Consider the following 16,368-nt stretch of genomic DNA (forward strand, 5'->3'; position numbering starts at 1 on the left):
TGCTGAAATTATCTAAAATAACATGCTAGCATTCCTGGCATTTCTGGGGGCTCCTCTGAAGAAGCTATTTTCTCGCCTGCCTTTGGAAGGGGAGCTTCTGGAACGGTCCACTCCCTCTCCCTGCCAGTCGTGCTGCACTCTATCAGTGCTTCCCTCAGCTCCCGGAGCCTCCGCTCTCCGTCCTCAGGAGGGATGCCAGGACTGGCTGAAGGTTTGCTGTGATTTGCTGGGCAGTGATAACAGTCCTGGGACTGTGGAAACCCGCCTCATCCGGGCCTGCCTGGGGGGTTAGCAACTTGTACAGGCCTTTCCTTATGGACATCTGGGCACGTGGGGGCCACTGTCACCCAGCACGGGCACCATTTGTCAGCCTGAGCTGAGAGGCTTGTCCAGGGCAGCCCAGTGTGTGAGAAACCACAGGAAAGCATCCCACCCATTGGCTACGATGTAGCTTCAGGACACCTGGGTCCCCATCTCTGCTCTGCTGCCAACAAGCTGTGTGGCGGACCCAACCTGTGCCTTCAGCTGTTTATCTCTAACAAGAGGGGGTCAGATTAATGCTTCTTAAACTCTTTTTGTAGTGAAACAAAATCTGATTTTTTCCAAATAAGCCGTATCCCGAAGCTCGCTATATAAAGCAGATGCAGCAGACCGGCTTTGACCGGAGCATCGGGATGGGGAGGTGGAGACCCCAGCTGCCCCTCCCCGTCTCCCCGCCTGGTGCCTGGAGACCCTCCTTGGAGAAACCCCAGCTCTGCGGACACAGCTTAAAAACCATAGGACCAGACGATGCCGAGGGCTTCCTGCTCTGGGTTCAGATCCAGCTTTGCTGTCCCTTTGATGCTGTTTCAGGGTGGTCAGTCACTGACTGGGCAGTTGGAAACATGTCCTGGTAGCCCAGAGAGAGCAGAGGCTCTCAGATCATAGGCTGTTCAGCCGGGGAGAAGCGGACTGGGGGGCTGGGAGACCCACCCAGTTCTTTACAAACACAGTGTGTGTATGTGTGCATTTGCAGTGGTGTGTGCGCAGATGAGAGTCGGCAAGGCTGTGAGGCTGGCTGAGATGATGTGGGTGTTGGTGCTTGTGTTTGAGATTGTGTGAAGGGTGACTTGATTGTGTGTGTGAGTGTGTATGTGGCTGAGGGCATGGCTGTCCCTCCCTCCTAGCAACAGCTCTCATGCCTGAGGCCCCAGGGCAGCCCTTGCACCAAAGTCCATGCCTCCTGTCCGTCGGCTGTTCCTGACCCCCCGGGGGGAGCCAGGGGGAGGGCGCCATAGGTAGATGCAAATGCAGCAGAGTGCAGCCTGGACACTTCACCCTCAGAGGCTGAAAGAATAATAGCGAAGCTAGTCTTTGAGTTTTGTTTACCCCGGACCAACTGCAGAGCTTTGAGGTTTTATTTTTTTCCTCTTGATTTCCAGCCATCTATTTTCTTCCCTAAGATCTTGACTTGCTTATGGTAAATCTCATACAAGCTTTCATGCTCCCCCAGCTCCACTGCTTTCCAAATCATACGACCTAGAACTTTTCCCCAGAACACTCTCACAAGCCCCAAAGATGCTCGGTGCCCTGGAGTGAGGGGCAGCTCCAACCAGGCCTGCGCAGCGCAGTGCAGGGGTGCCCCAGCCCCTCGGGAGGGGTCAGCAGTGAGCTGAGGCCTGCACAGGGAAGGGCTCGGGCGATGCCCCCCTGCTAGCTCAGGCCTGGGCTGGGGCGGGGAGACAGCTTGTGCAGAAAACCTTTCATGCAGTGGACCCTTGGCATTCGTACAGTGCAACTTGGGCTGCCCAAAGGCAATCTTGCAAGTCAGTATCAGCGGTAGTTTGTCATTTGCTGAAGTAGTTTCTGAACAGCACAAGACGGGCACTGAAGGCGAGGGGCAGCACCCATGCCGTGGTGGCTCTGTTGCTCTCTGTATCTCTCTCCAAGAGAGAAAAAACAACAACAACAATGCAGTTTATTTCGTGTGGAAATAGCCCTGAAAGGAAAACCAACGATGAGTGTTGGTAATGCAAAGGAAAGTGACAGAAACTCCACTCTGAGCCAGCGTAAGCAGAAAACAGCACTATTAATTGATTTATAGCAAAAGCCCAGGGCCTTAGGAGTGGCTGGATCCAGGAACCCAGACAATGCCTTTGGGACTTGGTGTCCCTCCTTCTGTCTCTTCACTCTTCTTTCCTCTGTCCTCCTGCATGGTGGGTTCTGGCGAGCCCAGTGGAGAGGGAGCCCTTTCTTCAGCTCTCAGCCTGCAGGGAGCCGTGTCCCAGCTGACCCCTCAAGGCCCAGGCCGCACTCATCACGGGGCATGTGAACACAAGGCTGGCCCAGAAGGTAGGGAGAACCCACAGAGGTCTGCCACACTGGCTGGGAAGGGAAGGCCTATATAGTCAGGGACTGGGAGTTTGGGGTGTATCAAGGAACAGGAGAGCAGATGTGAGATTGAGGTGGGTCAGATCTGGGCCTTGATGGAGGCCCTGCACGCTCCTCTCAGAGATGGAGAAAAGCATTGACAAAGCTTCCAGTTCTGACTGGGCTCACTGAGCTGGAGACTACCTCAGGGAAGCTGGGCGGGCCCGTGGTTTGCAGCGTGAGGATTTGAGCAGGGGGCTGTTCTTGTTGAGAATCCCGGGTTCTTGGTGGTCCCAGCTGTGCTGTCCTGACGGGAGGGGACAGATGGGATACGCGTCAGCTCTCTCCTCCCCCCTGCTGTTGTACCCGCCTGACCCCTTCCAGCCCAGAATAATGAGGCTCACACAGAACCACCTGGACCCGGCACCCAACTCCACATGGGCAGCAGCTGCTTTGCGGCCTGAACAAATCCCGGGGCCTCGCTCTTCTGGTCCTCCACGTGGAACACGAGAGACCAGACAGGAGGGAGCAGGGCCCTTCCCACCTGCCGTGCCAAGATCTTTTGACTGTAGCTGGGAGGCAGGAGGAGAGGAACTTCCTCAACCAACTCCAGCCAACTTCAACCTCCATCAGAGTAGCTGGAGGCCATGCTAGTGAGCACTCTCAGCAGACGTGTCTGAAGGGACCAGGGTAGTGGGTGGGAGGCAGACCCAAAGGGCCTGCGGTACCTTTGTTTTTGGACATAGCAGACCCTCCACCCAGACCCCACTTCCTTCAATTGACCTTCTTCCCCTCCCTGGTTCCTTTTCTGGAAGCCCCCGGCTCCTGTGTCCCCCAGCTCCTGTGCAGTGACCAGGGCTCCGTCCGGTAGATCTCTGGCTGGCTCCCTCTAGGGGCCCCTGAGGCCCCCTCTCCCCGTGGAAGGCAGGTGCTGGAGGCCCAGCCTCAGCTGGAGATGGAGGAGGGAGGGAGGGGCCCCCACTGACACCCTGGGCTTTGGGGCCTGTGGCAACCCAAGGGGCCGGTCCGGAGCCTGGGGCCATTATCTCCTTTTACAGATGTGGGGACCAAGGCTCCAAGAAGTTAAGGGCAGGTTGGTGGCACGGCTGACATCATCATCCAAGTCTCCTGCCTCGCCCTTCCTGTCAGGGGTGGAGTGACGGGCGCTGCTGGGCTGTGTCTGCCAACTTAGAGGGAGAAGTGGAGGACAGACCCCCAGGTAGGCCCACACCAAACCGGTTGCTTGTCCACCTGCCTCACTCTCCATTTCATTTTGGCCGGCGTGGTCTGGGCCAGAGCAAGCCTGGTGCCAGGCTGCTGAGGTGGCAAGTCGTGGCCAGGGAGTGCCATTGGGGCGTGGCTGAGGGCAGTAGGTCTGCACACGGGCGCTGAGCCTGAGGGCTCGATGAGGGGCCCACCTCCCACAGCAGAGAAGGGCCACCAAGCCCAGGCCACACCCGGTTAGTGGTGTTTGGGAGGGTGTCCTGACCCTCAGTGCATCTAGCACCCCCACCCACTGACCCAAGGGCTCCGCATCCTTGTTCCACAAAGGGCTCGGGTGCCCAGATGAAGAGGACAGGCCTCAGGAGGAGGGAGAGGCAGCTCACCTTGTGGAGGACTCTTCTGTTCCAGGCCAGCCACAGCTGCTTGGTGGGAAGCTTCTTCTCCTGCCTCCGTACGCCCCCTGGGATCCAGCTTCTGGAGGCCAGTCCACCAGGCCTTCCTTGCCGCTTCTCCTGGGACGAGTGTGGGCAGGCTCGTGTCATTTAGAGCCCATTTGCTGGGTACCTGCAGGGTTAGAGCCCAGTTCTGGGCACCAGGAGGCTGGATGGACACAACGTATCCCTGGCCCTAAAGTCCTTGCTGCCCAGAGGGGCAAGGTGGGCACATGAAAAGCAGGTGATGGGTGCTCTTAGGAAAGGGAGGTCTAGGGGAGATGGAGCACTGGATAAGGGTAAGGGAGGTGTCTTTATGGAGGAGGCGGCATTTAGCTGGGCTCTGAGGGATGGGTGGGAAGGGTCCTGGCAGGCAGCAAGAACAGAGTAGGCAAAGGCCAGTGGTGGGGTTTGCAGGGAACGATGGCACAAGGTCTGGTTGGGAAGGAAGGTGCTGGCATGTGGGGAGAGGTCTGGGAGGTGGTCAGGCGGAAGGCAGCTTGGGAAGGGCTTGGCCGTCTCTGCTTTCTCTTCCTTCCCCCAGGCAGGTCCCTCCATCTCTTTCCAAACACCTTGCCCTGCCTCCTGGGCCCCCATCTAGCCCCTTCTTCTCCAGGGCCCTGGAAATAGTAGCTGTTCCTTCCAACCTGTGGACCTGTGTGCAGTTTGCAAGGCCTTTTTATGGCCTCAGCCCTTATTGCAACAACCCTTTAAGGTGATTATTATTATCTCCATCAGAGAATGACACACCCAAGGCTCAGAGAGGGAAAGCAATTTGCTGAAGGTCACACAGCACAGGTGTCAGAGAGGGCCTGATACCCAGGTGTTCTGACTCATTGTCCACTCTCTCTTGGCTTTCCTGGGAAAAGAGTCGGTATCCGCTCTCTCCAAGTTCTTTTCATATATTCATGGCTGCATTTCAACCGCTGGGAGGCCTCCGTTTATTCTGGGTTCTTGGCTGTGTTAACGAATGGTTGAGATTGCAGGAATCATGACCTCGTTGTGTTTTGATGTTGTTGTTGTTATTGTTGCTATCGAAGGAAAAAGGAAGCAACATTTATCGAATGCCAAATGCTTCACATAGTTCATCTCATTCAGTTCTCACAGCAGTCTGTACCAGCAGGAGGCATCAGCATATCGTGTTGCTAGTGGGGAAACCAAGGCTTGGAGAGGGGAGCAGCAGTGGATTTGAATCCTGGGCTCCCTGACTGCCCAGCCCAGGTTCTCTTAGTGGTTGCACAGCTGCCCTTTGCTCTAGTGGTGTCATCCTCAAAAGTTAATAGAGGTCCCACCAAAGGAAAGGTGGTTGTCTCTAGAGGTCGCTGCAGGGGGTGGGGAGTGCAGTGGGAGGTGCAGTCCCTGGGGAGGGGCTGGCGGGGAGGGATGGGCTGCAGCTGGCCTGGCGGGAGGTGGGCTCAGGTGGAGGGGAGGTGGCTGGTCAGGTCCTCCCAGATTAATTACCACCTGTTTTAGGGTTGATGTTCTAAATATCAGTCATGGACCAGGTACGCTCATTCGCATCCCAGAAGGTTCCTGGAGACCCCTTGTTCCAGTCCTCTGGTTTTATAAATGACGAATCAGGCTAAGAGAGGCAGGGACTTGCCCAAGGCCACTCAGCTAGCCCGAGGCCAAGCTGGCCGCTGACCCCACCTCGTGGACATTGATTTTAGGTGAATGGCTTTGACCGTAGACTGGAACTGTGTCTCTAGGCCGCTTGGACATATTTTCCTTCTTATTCAGAAACTTCTGTACAAAATGCCCAGATTCATTGTTCAAATGAATCGTTCAGATTCCTTCATTCAAATGTTCAGATGCTTGTGGGGGAGGCATTAGGGTGAAGGGACAAACTGCACCCAGCCAGGGAGGGTGGGGACCAGGAGTGGGGCTTCAGGGTTCCTGGGCCTGCCTGGAGCTGGCCAGCTGGGCTGGTCCATCACGTGTTTCAGGCCACAGTAGACACTGTGATGTTGGTGCTGAGGACACAGTCCTGGCCTGCTGACTCTGTGTGTGACCACAAGTCCCTTCTCCTTTCTGGGCCTCAGTTTCCCCATCAGTAAAATGGAGCAGGCAGTTCTTGCCCTCCTGGCCTCACAAGGCTTTAGAGAGGACAGTGTATTTGCGAGTGCCTGAGGCTGCAGATTTGAGGCTCACGCGTTGTAAGCTGCTCGGTGGCAGAACCTCTGCCCCGCTGAGAAGTGTGACGAAGGGCGGACTGGAGAGAGGAAGTGGACTCTGGGCTTCAGGCGCTGAATTCGGGCTGGCATCTGTCACTAGTCCTGGGCCAGCTGTGTTCTTCCTCTGGGCATCCCTTTTCCCGTCTGGGAAATGCTGAGCCCTGGGGGCCCTGCCAGTGCTGACATCCTTTGTCCTGTTTCTTGATCAGCGCAGTGTCTCCGGGCCCTCCTGATGGGGGCAGAGCTGGAGGAGCAGTCCTTGCGGCATCCTAGGCAGAGCTCTCTGGCCCCCCTCCTCTGTCAGTGAGTGAACTGGACACCCTCGAGGCTGGGTCGTCCCCCCAGACCGTTGGTCCAGGTTCTGGCCCTTTGTTCCCGGAATGCTGAGGAGGGTGGTGGCCGGGCAGCCAGGGCCCAGCCCCTCCTTGTAGGTTTTCACGCCCTGAGCAAGTCCCCTCAGGCTCCCTCCACTCTTCGAGTCCAGAATCGGGGAAAGCTCCTGCTCCTCGAAGGGGTCTCGGTACAGGGCAGCCTCAGGGCGCATGCTTCTTCAGGCCCTGGCTCCTCCTGGCTCCCGTCACCCAGCCTGGTGCCTGGTTTCAGGCTGTGCATTTTCCTGGGGCCCGGCATTGTCCAGCCCCCAGGAGGACCATGGAAGGGACAAGCCAGCTGTTAGATAAGAGTGATTGTCAGTCCCAGGGAAGGGCCCGTCACAGCTTGTAGCTCAGAATTCTGCCCAGAATGTGTAGGAACCTCAGAGCTTAGGCGAGCCCTCCACGGATTCAGCCGCTGCTCCCAGTATGCTGCATGACCTTGGAGACCTAAGGGTCCCCTAGAGGGGCTGCACAGGCTAGTGGAGGGGGAGAAGGATGGGGCCAGCCCCTGGACCATCCTCAGCCAGAGCAGCTCTGCCTTTATGTTTCATATATTGGACTTCTGCACATTAGATTCCATTTGAAGAAAGAGCTCTGAGTCTGAAAAGGTGCTGGAGGCTACTTGTGTTTGTCTGCTAGGGCTGCCGTGACAAAGTACCACAGCCTGGGGAGCTTAGGCAACCGAAATTAATTGTCTCACAGTTCTGGAGGCGGGAACTCCAAGGTCAAGGTGTTGGCCGATTTGGTTTCTTCTGAGGCCTCTCACCTTGGTTTGCACACAGTCACCTTCTCACTGTGTCGTCATGCGGTCTTTCCCCTGTGTGCATGCATCTCTCATGTCCCTCTATGTGTCCAAATTTCCTCTTCTTATAAGGATACTACTCAGATTGGATTCGGGCCCACCCTAATGGCCGCATTAATTTAATCACCCCTTCAAAGGCCCTGTCTCCAACTATAGTCACATTCTGAGGTACTGGGGGTCAGGACTTCAACATACGACTTCTGGAGGACACAATTCAGCCCATGACATCACTCATCTTGTGCAAACCCCTCTTGTTACAAAAGGGGAGACTGAGGCCCAGGGAGGAGAGGTTTGTGGCCACATAGCAAGCGGGGGCTAGAACTCGGGCCTGGTGAGGGCCCTGCCGCGTGAATTGGCTGCCCTGCAGGCAGAGCAGAGCCTGTTCCTTTGCTCAAGGACTCCTCACACTCTGCTCTCCAGGGACTTCCCCTAGACGGAGGTCTGCGCATCTAGATTTGCCAAAGTTGTAAATCTCTTAAGCCATAAGCAGCGCCTTGGCATCTCCTGAATGCCCTAATGTGAAATACAGATGTTTCTCCTTTTTAAATCTGAGCCCACGTCTGAATTTCCCATCGTGTTTGCACCTAAGGATGCAATTACCATTTCCTCCCATTGTCCGTTCCGACTGTCCTTCTGCCCTCAGCTGACGCAGGCTCTCAAACCCGCTGGGTGAACACGTGAATGTGAGATTATGAAGATCAGACTACTTCTGAAAGCTTTGGGCAGGCTCGGGGCCAGCGATGCTTATCAGTCATCCCAGCGCTCCTTTGAGGTTATTTTCTTCTCTTCAGAAGATGCCTGTCTATGCCTCGGAGAACGTTCCCATTAATTCTTCTGCCTGAGCTACTGCCAGCCGAGCGCTGCCTTTGGCCATTCGTCCCCTCAGCCAGCTCCTTCCCAGGCCTGCTCCAAGGCGACCCCCAGCCTCTGTGGTTCTCGGCTGGGCCAGCAGTGCCAACCCTAGCCTGTCTTCTCGATGTGGACCACAAACTGTCCCCATTTGGCCATGGTCATTAAAACCACAAGAAAGCATTTTTCCTGCAGAGGTCATGGAGCTTGAGTTTCTAAACTCGTTTGGGAAGGACGCAGGGGCCAGGGTGTGTGTTTTAGGTTTGTGGACTTATGCCAGATCTTAGATTTAAAGCATAAAATTGAGACCAGGTTTCTCTTCTCTTCCACTAAAAGGAAAAACAAACCTCGTGATTGCTAAGCCCGTCCTACCTCTGGGCTGCCTCTCGGTACTCTCTCTGGTGTGGGGATGAAGGATGCAGGCCAGACCTTGGGCACAGGACTGGGTGGGCGGCATGCCCCTGGGGCCATGTGCAGCAGCAGAGGAAGCCAGTCTCCGGCCTCACGTGGCCCACCGGAGTCACCTCTCTGAACTTATTTCCATGTCTGTAAAATATAGTAATTCTTACTTTGCTGGGGGCTGGTGGGCTGAAATAGCCATCCTCTGAGTGTGTCCCATAGGTGGTGGCTCCTTTCCTGTTTACTCGTCCCACGGCTCCGTTCAACAATGATGCATAGTCTCCCCAGGGATTTACTTTGGGTAGGAAAAAGGAATAATGTCCTGATGATGGGCTTTCTAGATGGTAGGACGGTTTTGAAGTTTGTGGGGGGAGAAGTTTGCCTCCTGGTGCCGACTTCCCATGTGACAGGGCCCCTGCTGACACGACACCCTGCATTGTTCTGGTCCCCAGCAGTGTACGGCCCCAGAAATTCGTTTCTTTTGGTTTGAGGGATTTCTTTTGGCAAAGGGACTTTTCACTTTGTGCCTTTTAGGGGGCCCCCCTCCCGAGGGTGGAGCCACAGTGGTAGCCTGGGCTGGGGAGAGCGCAGGCCTCTGAGACTAGCTGCTGGGTCCCGGCAGCTCCATGGCCCACGAGCCGAGCACCCTGGGCGAGTCAGCCTTCTCTGAGCCCTGGTGTTCTCTCAGGGTTTCGGGAATAATGTGTGTGCGGGGCCTGTGCGAGGTCTGTGCTCAGTGGTGGCAGCTGTCACTTTAGACCATTCCTCTCATTTAACAGACTCACAGGCTGAGGCCCAGAGGCAGCAGGAGATGTCCCAGTCCCCACCATTAGTAAATGACCCTTGGGATGTGAATGCAGGGTGTTGGATTCCAAACCCGGGGGCCTTTCTGCTGTGTCACGCTTCCGTCACCTTCCTCTGTGTCGGCAGAGGAGCTAGTGAAGTCGGAGTGGAGGCCGTTGCCCAGAGCAGAGTGGGCAAGACTTGAGGAGCCCTGGGCTCCAGACCCCAGGGAGGGCACAGAACCCAGGGCACTCAGGTTCCCGCCAAATCCGGAATTCTGGGCCTCAGCCTAGAACTCGTGGGAGCCCTGGTCACCCAGTGAGGTTCGCCGGGGCGGCTTGAGTCAGGCAGAGACACACTAACACCACTTCCTCTGTGTTTTCCAGCGTCCGCCAGGACTTCGATGTCCCGACCAGCCACCTGATTGGAGCACACGGATACTGCACACAGGTCAGGGGGCGCGGTGGGGCACCAGGGCAGCCAGGCACTTCTTTCCCTGCCTCTTCTTCCTTCTTGGCCCCTGCCAGCCCTCTCCAAGTAGCTTTCCCTTGCCAGCCTCTGCTGAGCTTCACCACCGTGGAGACCGAGAAAGGGAACTCAGGTTAGCTTCCATGTCCAGAGAGCTTGCTGTGCCCGACCTGTGTGCTTGGTGCTGCACGGGGTGCAAAAGAGACTGACAGCAGACCAGGTGCTGCCCAGCTCAGAGCCCGGGCACAGGCTGCAGCCCCGGGTCCAGCTGGGGAGACAGCAGCCATGGCACCCTTTGTGTTTGCACAGGGTGTTGTCTTTGCAACAACCATCCCTTCTGCATCTTCACAAAGGGGCCCTCAAGAGGCCTCATGAGGGGCAGAGGAGACTCTTGGCATGATTGCTTTTCATAGATCCACCCAGTCACCTGGTGACACCAGGGAAGAGATCTGTTAAGATCCTATTAGTAAGCATCGGGACTGGGAGCCAAGTGCTACACCTGGCTTCTGTCCACGCCTTTCTCACACGGCAAGGCCTCCCAGAGTGGCCACTGGGCCACAGTTAAATCTGACCCTCAGTGCCTACGGGGGCAATGTGTGTAGCACAGACAGGTCAGGCGGAGCTGTTCAGTCTGCTGGGCCCAGCTGAGGAACCAGTTGTCCTGGGGGTCCTGGCTTACTTGTACCAGTTCTGAAAACATACCTACACACGATGCAGGGTCCGGCGTGGGGCCTGTGGTTTGTCCAGGGCACCCAAAGGACTGTGCGGTTGGCTGTTGCCCACCTTCCTAGAGGAAGGCCTCAGGGTGAGCGACTGCCTTTCTGGCCGCCTGGCTGGTCCATCCCCCACCCTGGGTGCCTGTCTTCCCTCTGGGAGCTTCCCCCTTGGCAGGCAGAGAGCAGTGCGGCCCTGGGGTGGGCAGTTAAGTTGGTTCAGAGGATGCCAGACCAGAGTCTGGGGCTGGGTTCTGAGCTGTGTTGGCTGCTTCACTTGCAGAATGAGCTGGGACGATTTTCTTCCCCTCCCTGAGACTCATTTTCCTCATCTGTGGAATGAGGCGTTTGGACTAAACCAGTGCTTCTTAAACTTCGACGTGCACGCGAATCCCCCTGGGGTCTTGTTGACAAGCAGGCTCAGATTCAGTGGGTTTCCAGGCTGGGCCTGAGATTCTGAATTTCTAACGGGCTCCCCGAGGAGGGCGATGCTGCTGGTCCACGGACCACACTTTGATAGAAAGGGACTAGATGACCGCAAGGGACTAGATAGGGAGCAGGAACCAAGTTTGTGGGTTCAGATCCCAGGTGCAGACCTACACCACTTGTCAGCCATACTGTGGCGGCGACCCACATACAAAATAGAGGAAGATTGGCACGGATGTTAGCTTGGGGCCAATCTTCCTCAAGCAAAAAGAGGAAGATTGGCACAGATGTTAGCTCAGTGCCAATCTTCCTCACCAAACAAAAAAAAAAAAAAGAAAGGAAACTTAGATGGGAAAACTCAAACCCATCTGAAAATGGCCAGGCCTTTCTTAGCAGCCACTGTCCCTGAGGTGCAGTATCTCAGAGCAGGCATTTCCTCGAAATTCTTTCTCATTTCCTCTGCAAGGACACAATGAGGCCCCTTCAGTATCTCCCTCCAATGGGGGTCCCTCTGCAGCCATCAGAGGAGGCTTCTTTTACTGTCACTGGCGCAGGGGCTGGGGCTGACGGAGAGATTTATTAACTCTGGGCCTGGCTCTCACAATTCAGGGGAAAACACTTCTGTGACCTCTGCCCTCCAGAGAAAGGGCTATTTGTTACATGTCTGGAGGGGAGATTCCTGCCTGCTGGCCTCACACGTGCGCCAGCCCTGGCAGAAGGTGGGTTAGATAGAGGGTCCTGCCTGCCCGCATGCTAACACAGGGCTTGCTGAAATCCTTCCTCAGCAGGCAGCAGGCGCTTAGCAGCCACCCTTCATCTCAAAAATTTTTGGCCAGCCAGCTGGTACCTTGAGGGTAACAAGTGAAAGGAAAGGGATGGGACTCCACACAGGGAGCTGGAAAATGTGGGTGGAGGTCTAGCTCTGTCACTAACCAGCTATGTGGCATGGGCAAATCCTTTTTCATCTGTGAGCCTCAGTTTCCCCATTCCTAACAGGAAGTTGGACCCCTAGATGTCCTGCATAGGGAAGGGCCCTTCCAGCCACCCCGGTGCGGGAGGCCCTAGCTGAAGGAGACCGCCAGAGAAACGATGCTCCACGTGTCACTATCTCCTGGTTCTGGGGTCGGCAGGCTCCTTGGACTCTTGGGCGTGCCGCACAAGTCACGTGGGCAGCCTGATGCCGTACAGCCGACAAGGGCAGAGGCAGAGCTAGCACCCAGCCTGGGGCTTCCCTGCCTCTCCCTCTCTGCTTCTATTGTCCTCTACTCTCCCCTGCTGCCTGAAGACCCCATCGTTGCCAGTGAAGTCCGATTAAGGCCTGGAATTGAGTTATTGGTGTTGCACTATTGTCAGTTTCCTGGTGTTGATAAGGGATGCTGGTTATGTAAGATGTTGTTGGGGGAAGCTGGGTGAAGGGTACACAGGAACTCTCTGTACTATTTTTACTTTTTCTTTTGAGTCTAAAATTGTTTCAAAATAAAAAAGGCTATTAAAAAAAATACCCTCCGTCAAGACCCACCCAAATGTCGCTTCTCCACAAAGCGGCTCTGACTCAGGCATGTGGTCCCGTGTCCATCTGGGCCCCCAGTGCCCTGTGCACACATTGTTTCCTACTCTGGACCTGGACGCCCGAAGTCAGGAGCCATTCTTTCCCTCCAGCAGGAACCTCCCTCCGCCACCACCCAAAGCTTAGGACAGCTTGTGCACAGTTGGTGCTCAATGAATGCTCGTGGAGTAAAGAGTGATGAGTGCCTGGAGTCACTTTGATGAGGAGAGTGGGCAGCCTCCCCCGAGGGCTGTGGGAACAGTAAAGTCATGGCCCCTCTGATTTCAGTCTCTCTCCCTCTTGGCTTTCCTTCCTCCTCCACCCTCTTTCTCTTGTTCCTGGTCTCCCCTTGACAGGCTTTTCCCTTTCTGTCGTCAACAGGAACTTGTCAATCTGCTCCTGACCGGGAAAGCTGTGTCCAATGTTTTCAACGACGTGGTTGAGCTGGATTCTGGGAACGGGAACATCATGCTCCTCAAAGGCATTGCTGCACGCAGCGACATTGGCTTCTTGTCTCTCTTTGAGCACTACAATGTGTGCCAGGTACCGAGAGCACAGGTCCCCGGAGACGCGGAGCCCGGCTCCCTGGGACCAACAAGAAGGAGGGCAGGGCAAGGAAAGTTCAACTCCCATTCCCAGAGCGGGCGGAATTCAAGTCCAGTCTCCATCACAGAGGCTCTGGGAAGAAGTGCAGCTTCCCTGACATGAGTAATTCACCCCCAAAGCCAGCGGGTACTGTGTTCTGGGAAAGGTTGTCTGGAAGGGACATATAGAGATTTATAGCGTGATTGTGGGTCAGAGTGGCTGCAGCTGGCGTGTGTGTGTGTGTGTGTGTGTGTGTGTTGGGACATCTTCTCCAGGGATGGGGACCTGAGGTCTTAGGCCTTGTATTTGTTCCTAGGGCTGCCTCAACAGAGCACCACAAACCTGGTAGCTTAAAACAACAGAAATGTATTGTCTTGTAGTTCTGAGCAGAAGTTCTCATAGCAGAAGTCCAAAATCAAGGTGTCAGCAGGGCAGTGCTCCCTCTGAAACCCACAGGGAGAGTCTTTCCTCGTCTCTTCTAGCTTTTGGTATTTTCTGGAAATCCTTGGTGTTCCTCGGCTTGTAGATGCATCACCCCCATCTCTGCCTCCATCATCAAGTGGTCATCTTCTCCCTGTGTGTCTTCTTTTCTTAGAAGGACGTCAGTCATGTTGCATTAGGGTTCAACCTGTTCCACTAACTTCAACTTAACTAATTATACCTACAACAACTCTATTTCCAAATGAGGTCACATTTGGAGGTACTGGGAGTGAAGATTTCAGCATATCTTTTTGGGGGACACAATTCAACCCATAATGGGCCTCACTCAGTCTGTTTGCTGGTGTACTGATCCCTCTGCTTCCCCTCTCACTGCAGCCAGGGTCTCGGGAAGGGCCAGACCCCCAGGTAAAGCTGCACAGGAGACAGGGTGACTGTGTCTGTGGGCAGCACGGGCAGGGCAGCATGGGCCCTGCGTCCTTGTCCCAGCCTGCCACTGAACCTTCTCTGAGTTTTGGTTTTCATTTTCAGAGGAGACTCTGTTCTGTGGTTGAGTCCGTGGAAAGGGTCATCCTGAGGGGGTAGCAAGAGCTCTTTTCGTGGTGGCCCCCCCTGCAAATATTCTTGGAAGTTCTGGACGAGGCCTCTTTCATCATGTAGCCCCAGAACCAGGAACATAGTCTGGCCCAAGGGGACTCAGGCAGTGCTGGGCCAATGAGTTTGCGAGGTGGGTGGAGATCGGCATTTTAAGGCAGGGCTCAGTTTCGTGGTGCCCTTTCTGCAGGATTATATGTTTTGGGGTTCTATCCTGTTGCTCATGGGCCATCTGGTGTGGCCCTGTCCCCAGATGCCCTCTCTAGGGGATACCCCTACCCCCACAGACAGGAAGCAGACATGTGGGATCCAAAGACTCAGGGAGAAAGGAATGATAGTGGCTCCTTCCTAGATGTGCTGGTGTCAGGAGGAAGCCCAGGAATGTGGCCACGTGGCCCGTGAGAAGCACCAGGGCCCCTGAGCATCAGACCCTGGGTGGGCTCTGAAAGCATTCAGCCCGAAATTCCACGGTAACCTTGGCCAGGCACGTGGAATCCCCGGGCTTACCAGGAAACCTGGTTCCATGCTTGTGTTGAGGGTGTTGCTCAAAAAGTAAACTATTTTCCTTCTGTCTGTTGAGGGTAATTGATGGGAACATCAGTTGGGGCTCATCCTTCCCTTGGAATAAAATGTCAGTGGAAGAAATTCAGGCCCTACAAAGATCTGAATGCTTGAGTCCGCATAGACCCCCTCTGCTGTTGTTGCTTGGCAAAGGCTGGGAGTTTTATGTCCCTGCAGCAAGGGGATGTTTGCTGCTCTGCCCGGGGACTGCCAGCTTGCTAAGGCAGGAGCCTGGGCCTGCTCTCCTTCTCCCCAGAGCTCACTGAGGGCCTGGCCTCTGAAGGAGAAGGCGGAGGCCTGGCAGTTTAGACAAAGTGGTTTCCTCTCCCTTAACACCACTTGCCATCCCCTGTGTCCCCTCTGTCACAGAGAGTCCCTTGCGGCCTTCGTGATTAGCCACGTTGGGTGTGGAAGGAATCCAGGAAGGTTTAGCATCCTCCCTGGGGAGGGGGTCCCGCTCTGGCCTGGCCTTGTCCCTCTCCAGCGGGCAGCACAGACGTGGCCATGGGGAAAATCTGGCATTTGGGGCAGCCTGGGTCCTGGGGTCCACAGAGGGGCTGTTCTTACAAGGCTGAGGCTTTCTTTCACATAGAGGGCAGAACTGGACCTACCTCTCACTCGTAGACTGTCTCTGGCTTCTCACTGCAGCCTTTGACCAGAACTGGGGTTCTGGGGCCTTCGCTGAGTATGTGGGGGTGGGGAGTGGGGAGGTCCTACCTGTCAACGAGCTTGTCAGATGACCCACACTCCAGGTGTTCCCCGGGGGAAGCAGAGGAAATGCTGGGCTGAGAAATGTGGCCCCTGCTGTAAGTAACCAGCCCCTCGCCCCAGTGTGGCCGTGTCCCCAGTGCCTAGCACGGTGCCTGGGCCCAAAGTATAAGTCATGTTGAATGGATGTTATCCTTAGAGATGACAGACTGTAATTCTGCCAGCAATCAAATGTTGATCCTCTTAAATTAGGGCTTCTAAGCTGGCAGTCCACTAATGGGTTTGGGGAATTCACACACACACCACCCCCGCCACCAGAAGATTGAGGAGTCCCCATTTAAAGGTAATCCCTAGTCATGCTGCATATCCACCCACTAGGAGAAAGCCTCAGACTGCTGGAGTAAGTGTGCCTCCCATGCCTCCTCGTCGCCCCAGGCCTTTGGTCAGCTACCTAAGAACCCAAAGGAAGCCAATTTCATCATTGGAAAATGTCACCCAATTGGAAGTGGCTCCTGAATGAGAAAACTCATTTATAAACTCTCTGGGCAGCTTTTTTGCCCTTAGTCTTTTGACCCGTGTATAAATGGCAAGCTACCCTTTGGTCCCTCTGCTGGAAAATTCAGGGGGGCCGATCATGCAGACGTCTGCTCCCTGGCGGGCTTCGCAGCTCTTTTTCCTGCAGTGAATGAGCCCTGGGTCCCCAGGCTTCAGGGCTCCCTGGTCAAGGTGACGCCCTCACCAGAAAAGCCTCTTTTGAGCCTGGAGCAGAAGCCAAGTTTGCAGTGGGGTTTAGGCACGTCCAGCCACGTCCTTTAAGACATCTAATTCCCCCACGTCCCACTGAGGAAAGAGCTCTGCCGTCACGTTTTAATGTCACACGGGCCTGGGGTGGGGGCGGGGTGGGGCGGGGCGCTTGGAAAATGAGAAAATGAACACGTGTAAAG

The 16,368-nt window shown here is 55.4% G+C and overlaps 1 protein-coding gene across 1 annotated transcript in view; it reads left to right on the top strand.

Annotated features, from left to right (window-relative positions):
- Positions 1 to 16,368, top strand: part of MINDY4 (MINDY lysine 48 deubiquitinase 4) — a 111,334-nt gene that overhangs the window by 82,598 nt on the left and 12,368 nt on the right. Inside the window, exons 14-15 of the mRNA XM_058527757.1 lie at positions 9,772 to 9,835; positions 12,920 to 13,081. Coding sequence (XP_058383740.1) covers positions 9,772 to 9,835; positions 12,920 to 13,081 — 226 coding nt within the window. The remainder of the gene's footprint in view (positions 1 to 9,771; positions 9,836 to 12,919; positions 13,082 to 16,368) is intronic.

Source organism: Diceros bicornis, chromosome 3 (assembly GCF_020826845.1).
Source record: "Diceros bicornis minor isolate mBicDic1 chromosome 3, mDicBic1.mat.cur, whole genome shotgun sequence".
Classification (NCBI taxonomy): domain Eukaryota; kingdom Metazoa; phylum Chordata; class Mammalia; order Perissodactyla; family Rhinocerotidae; genus Diceros; species Diceros bicornis.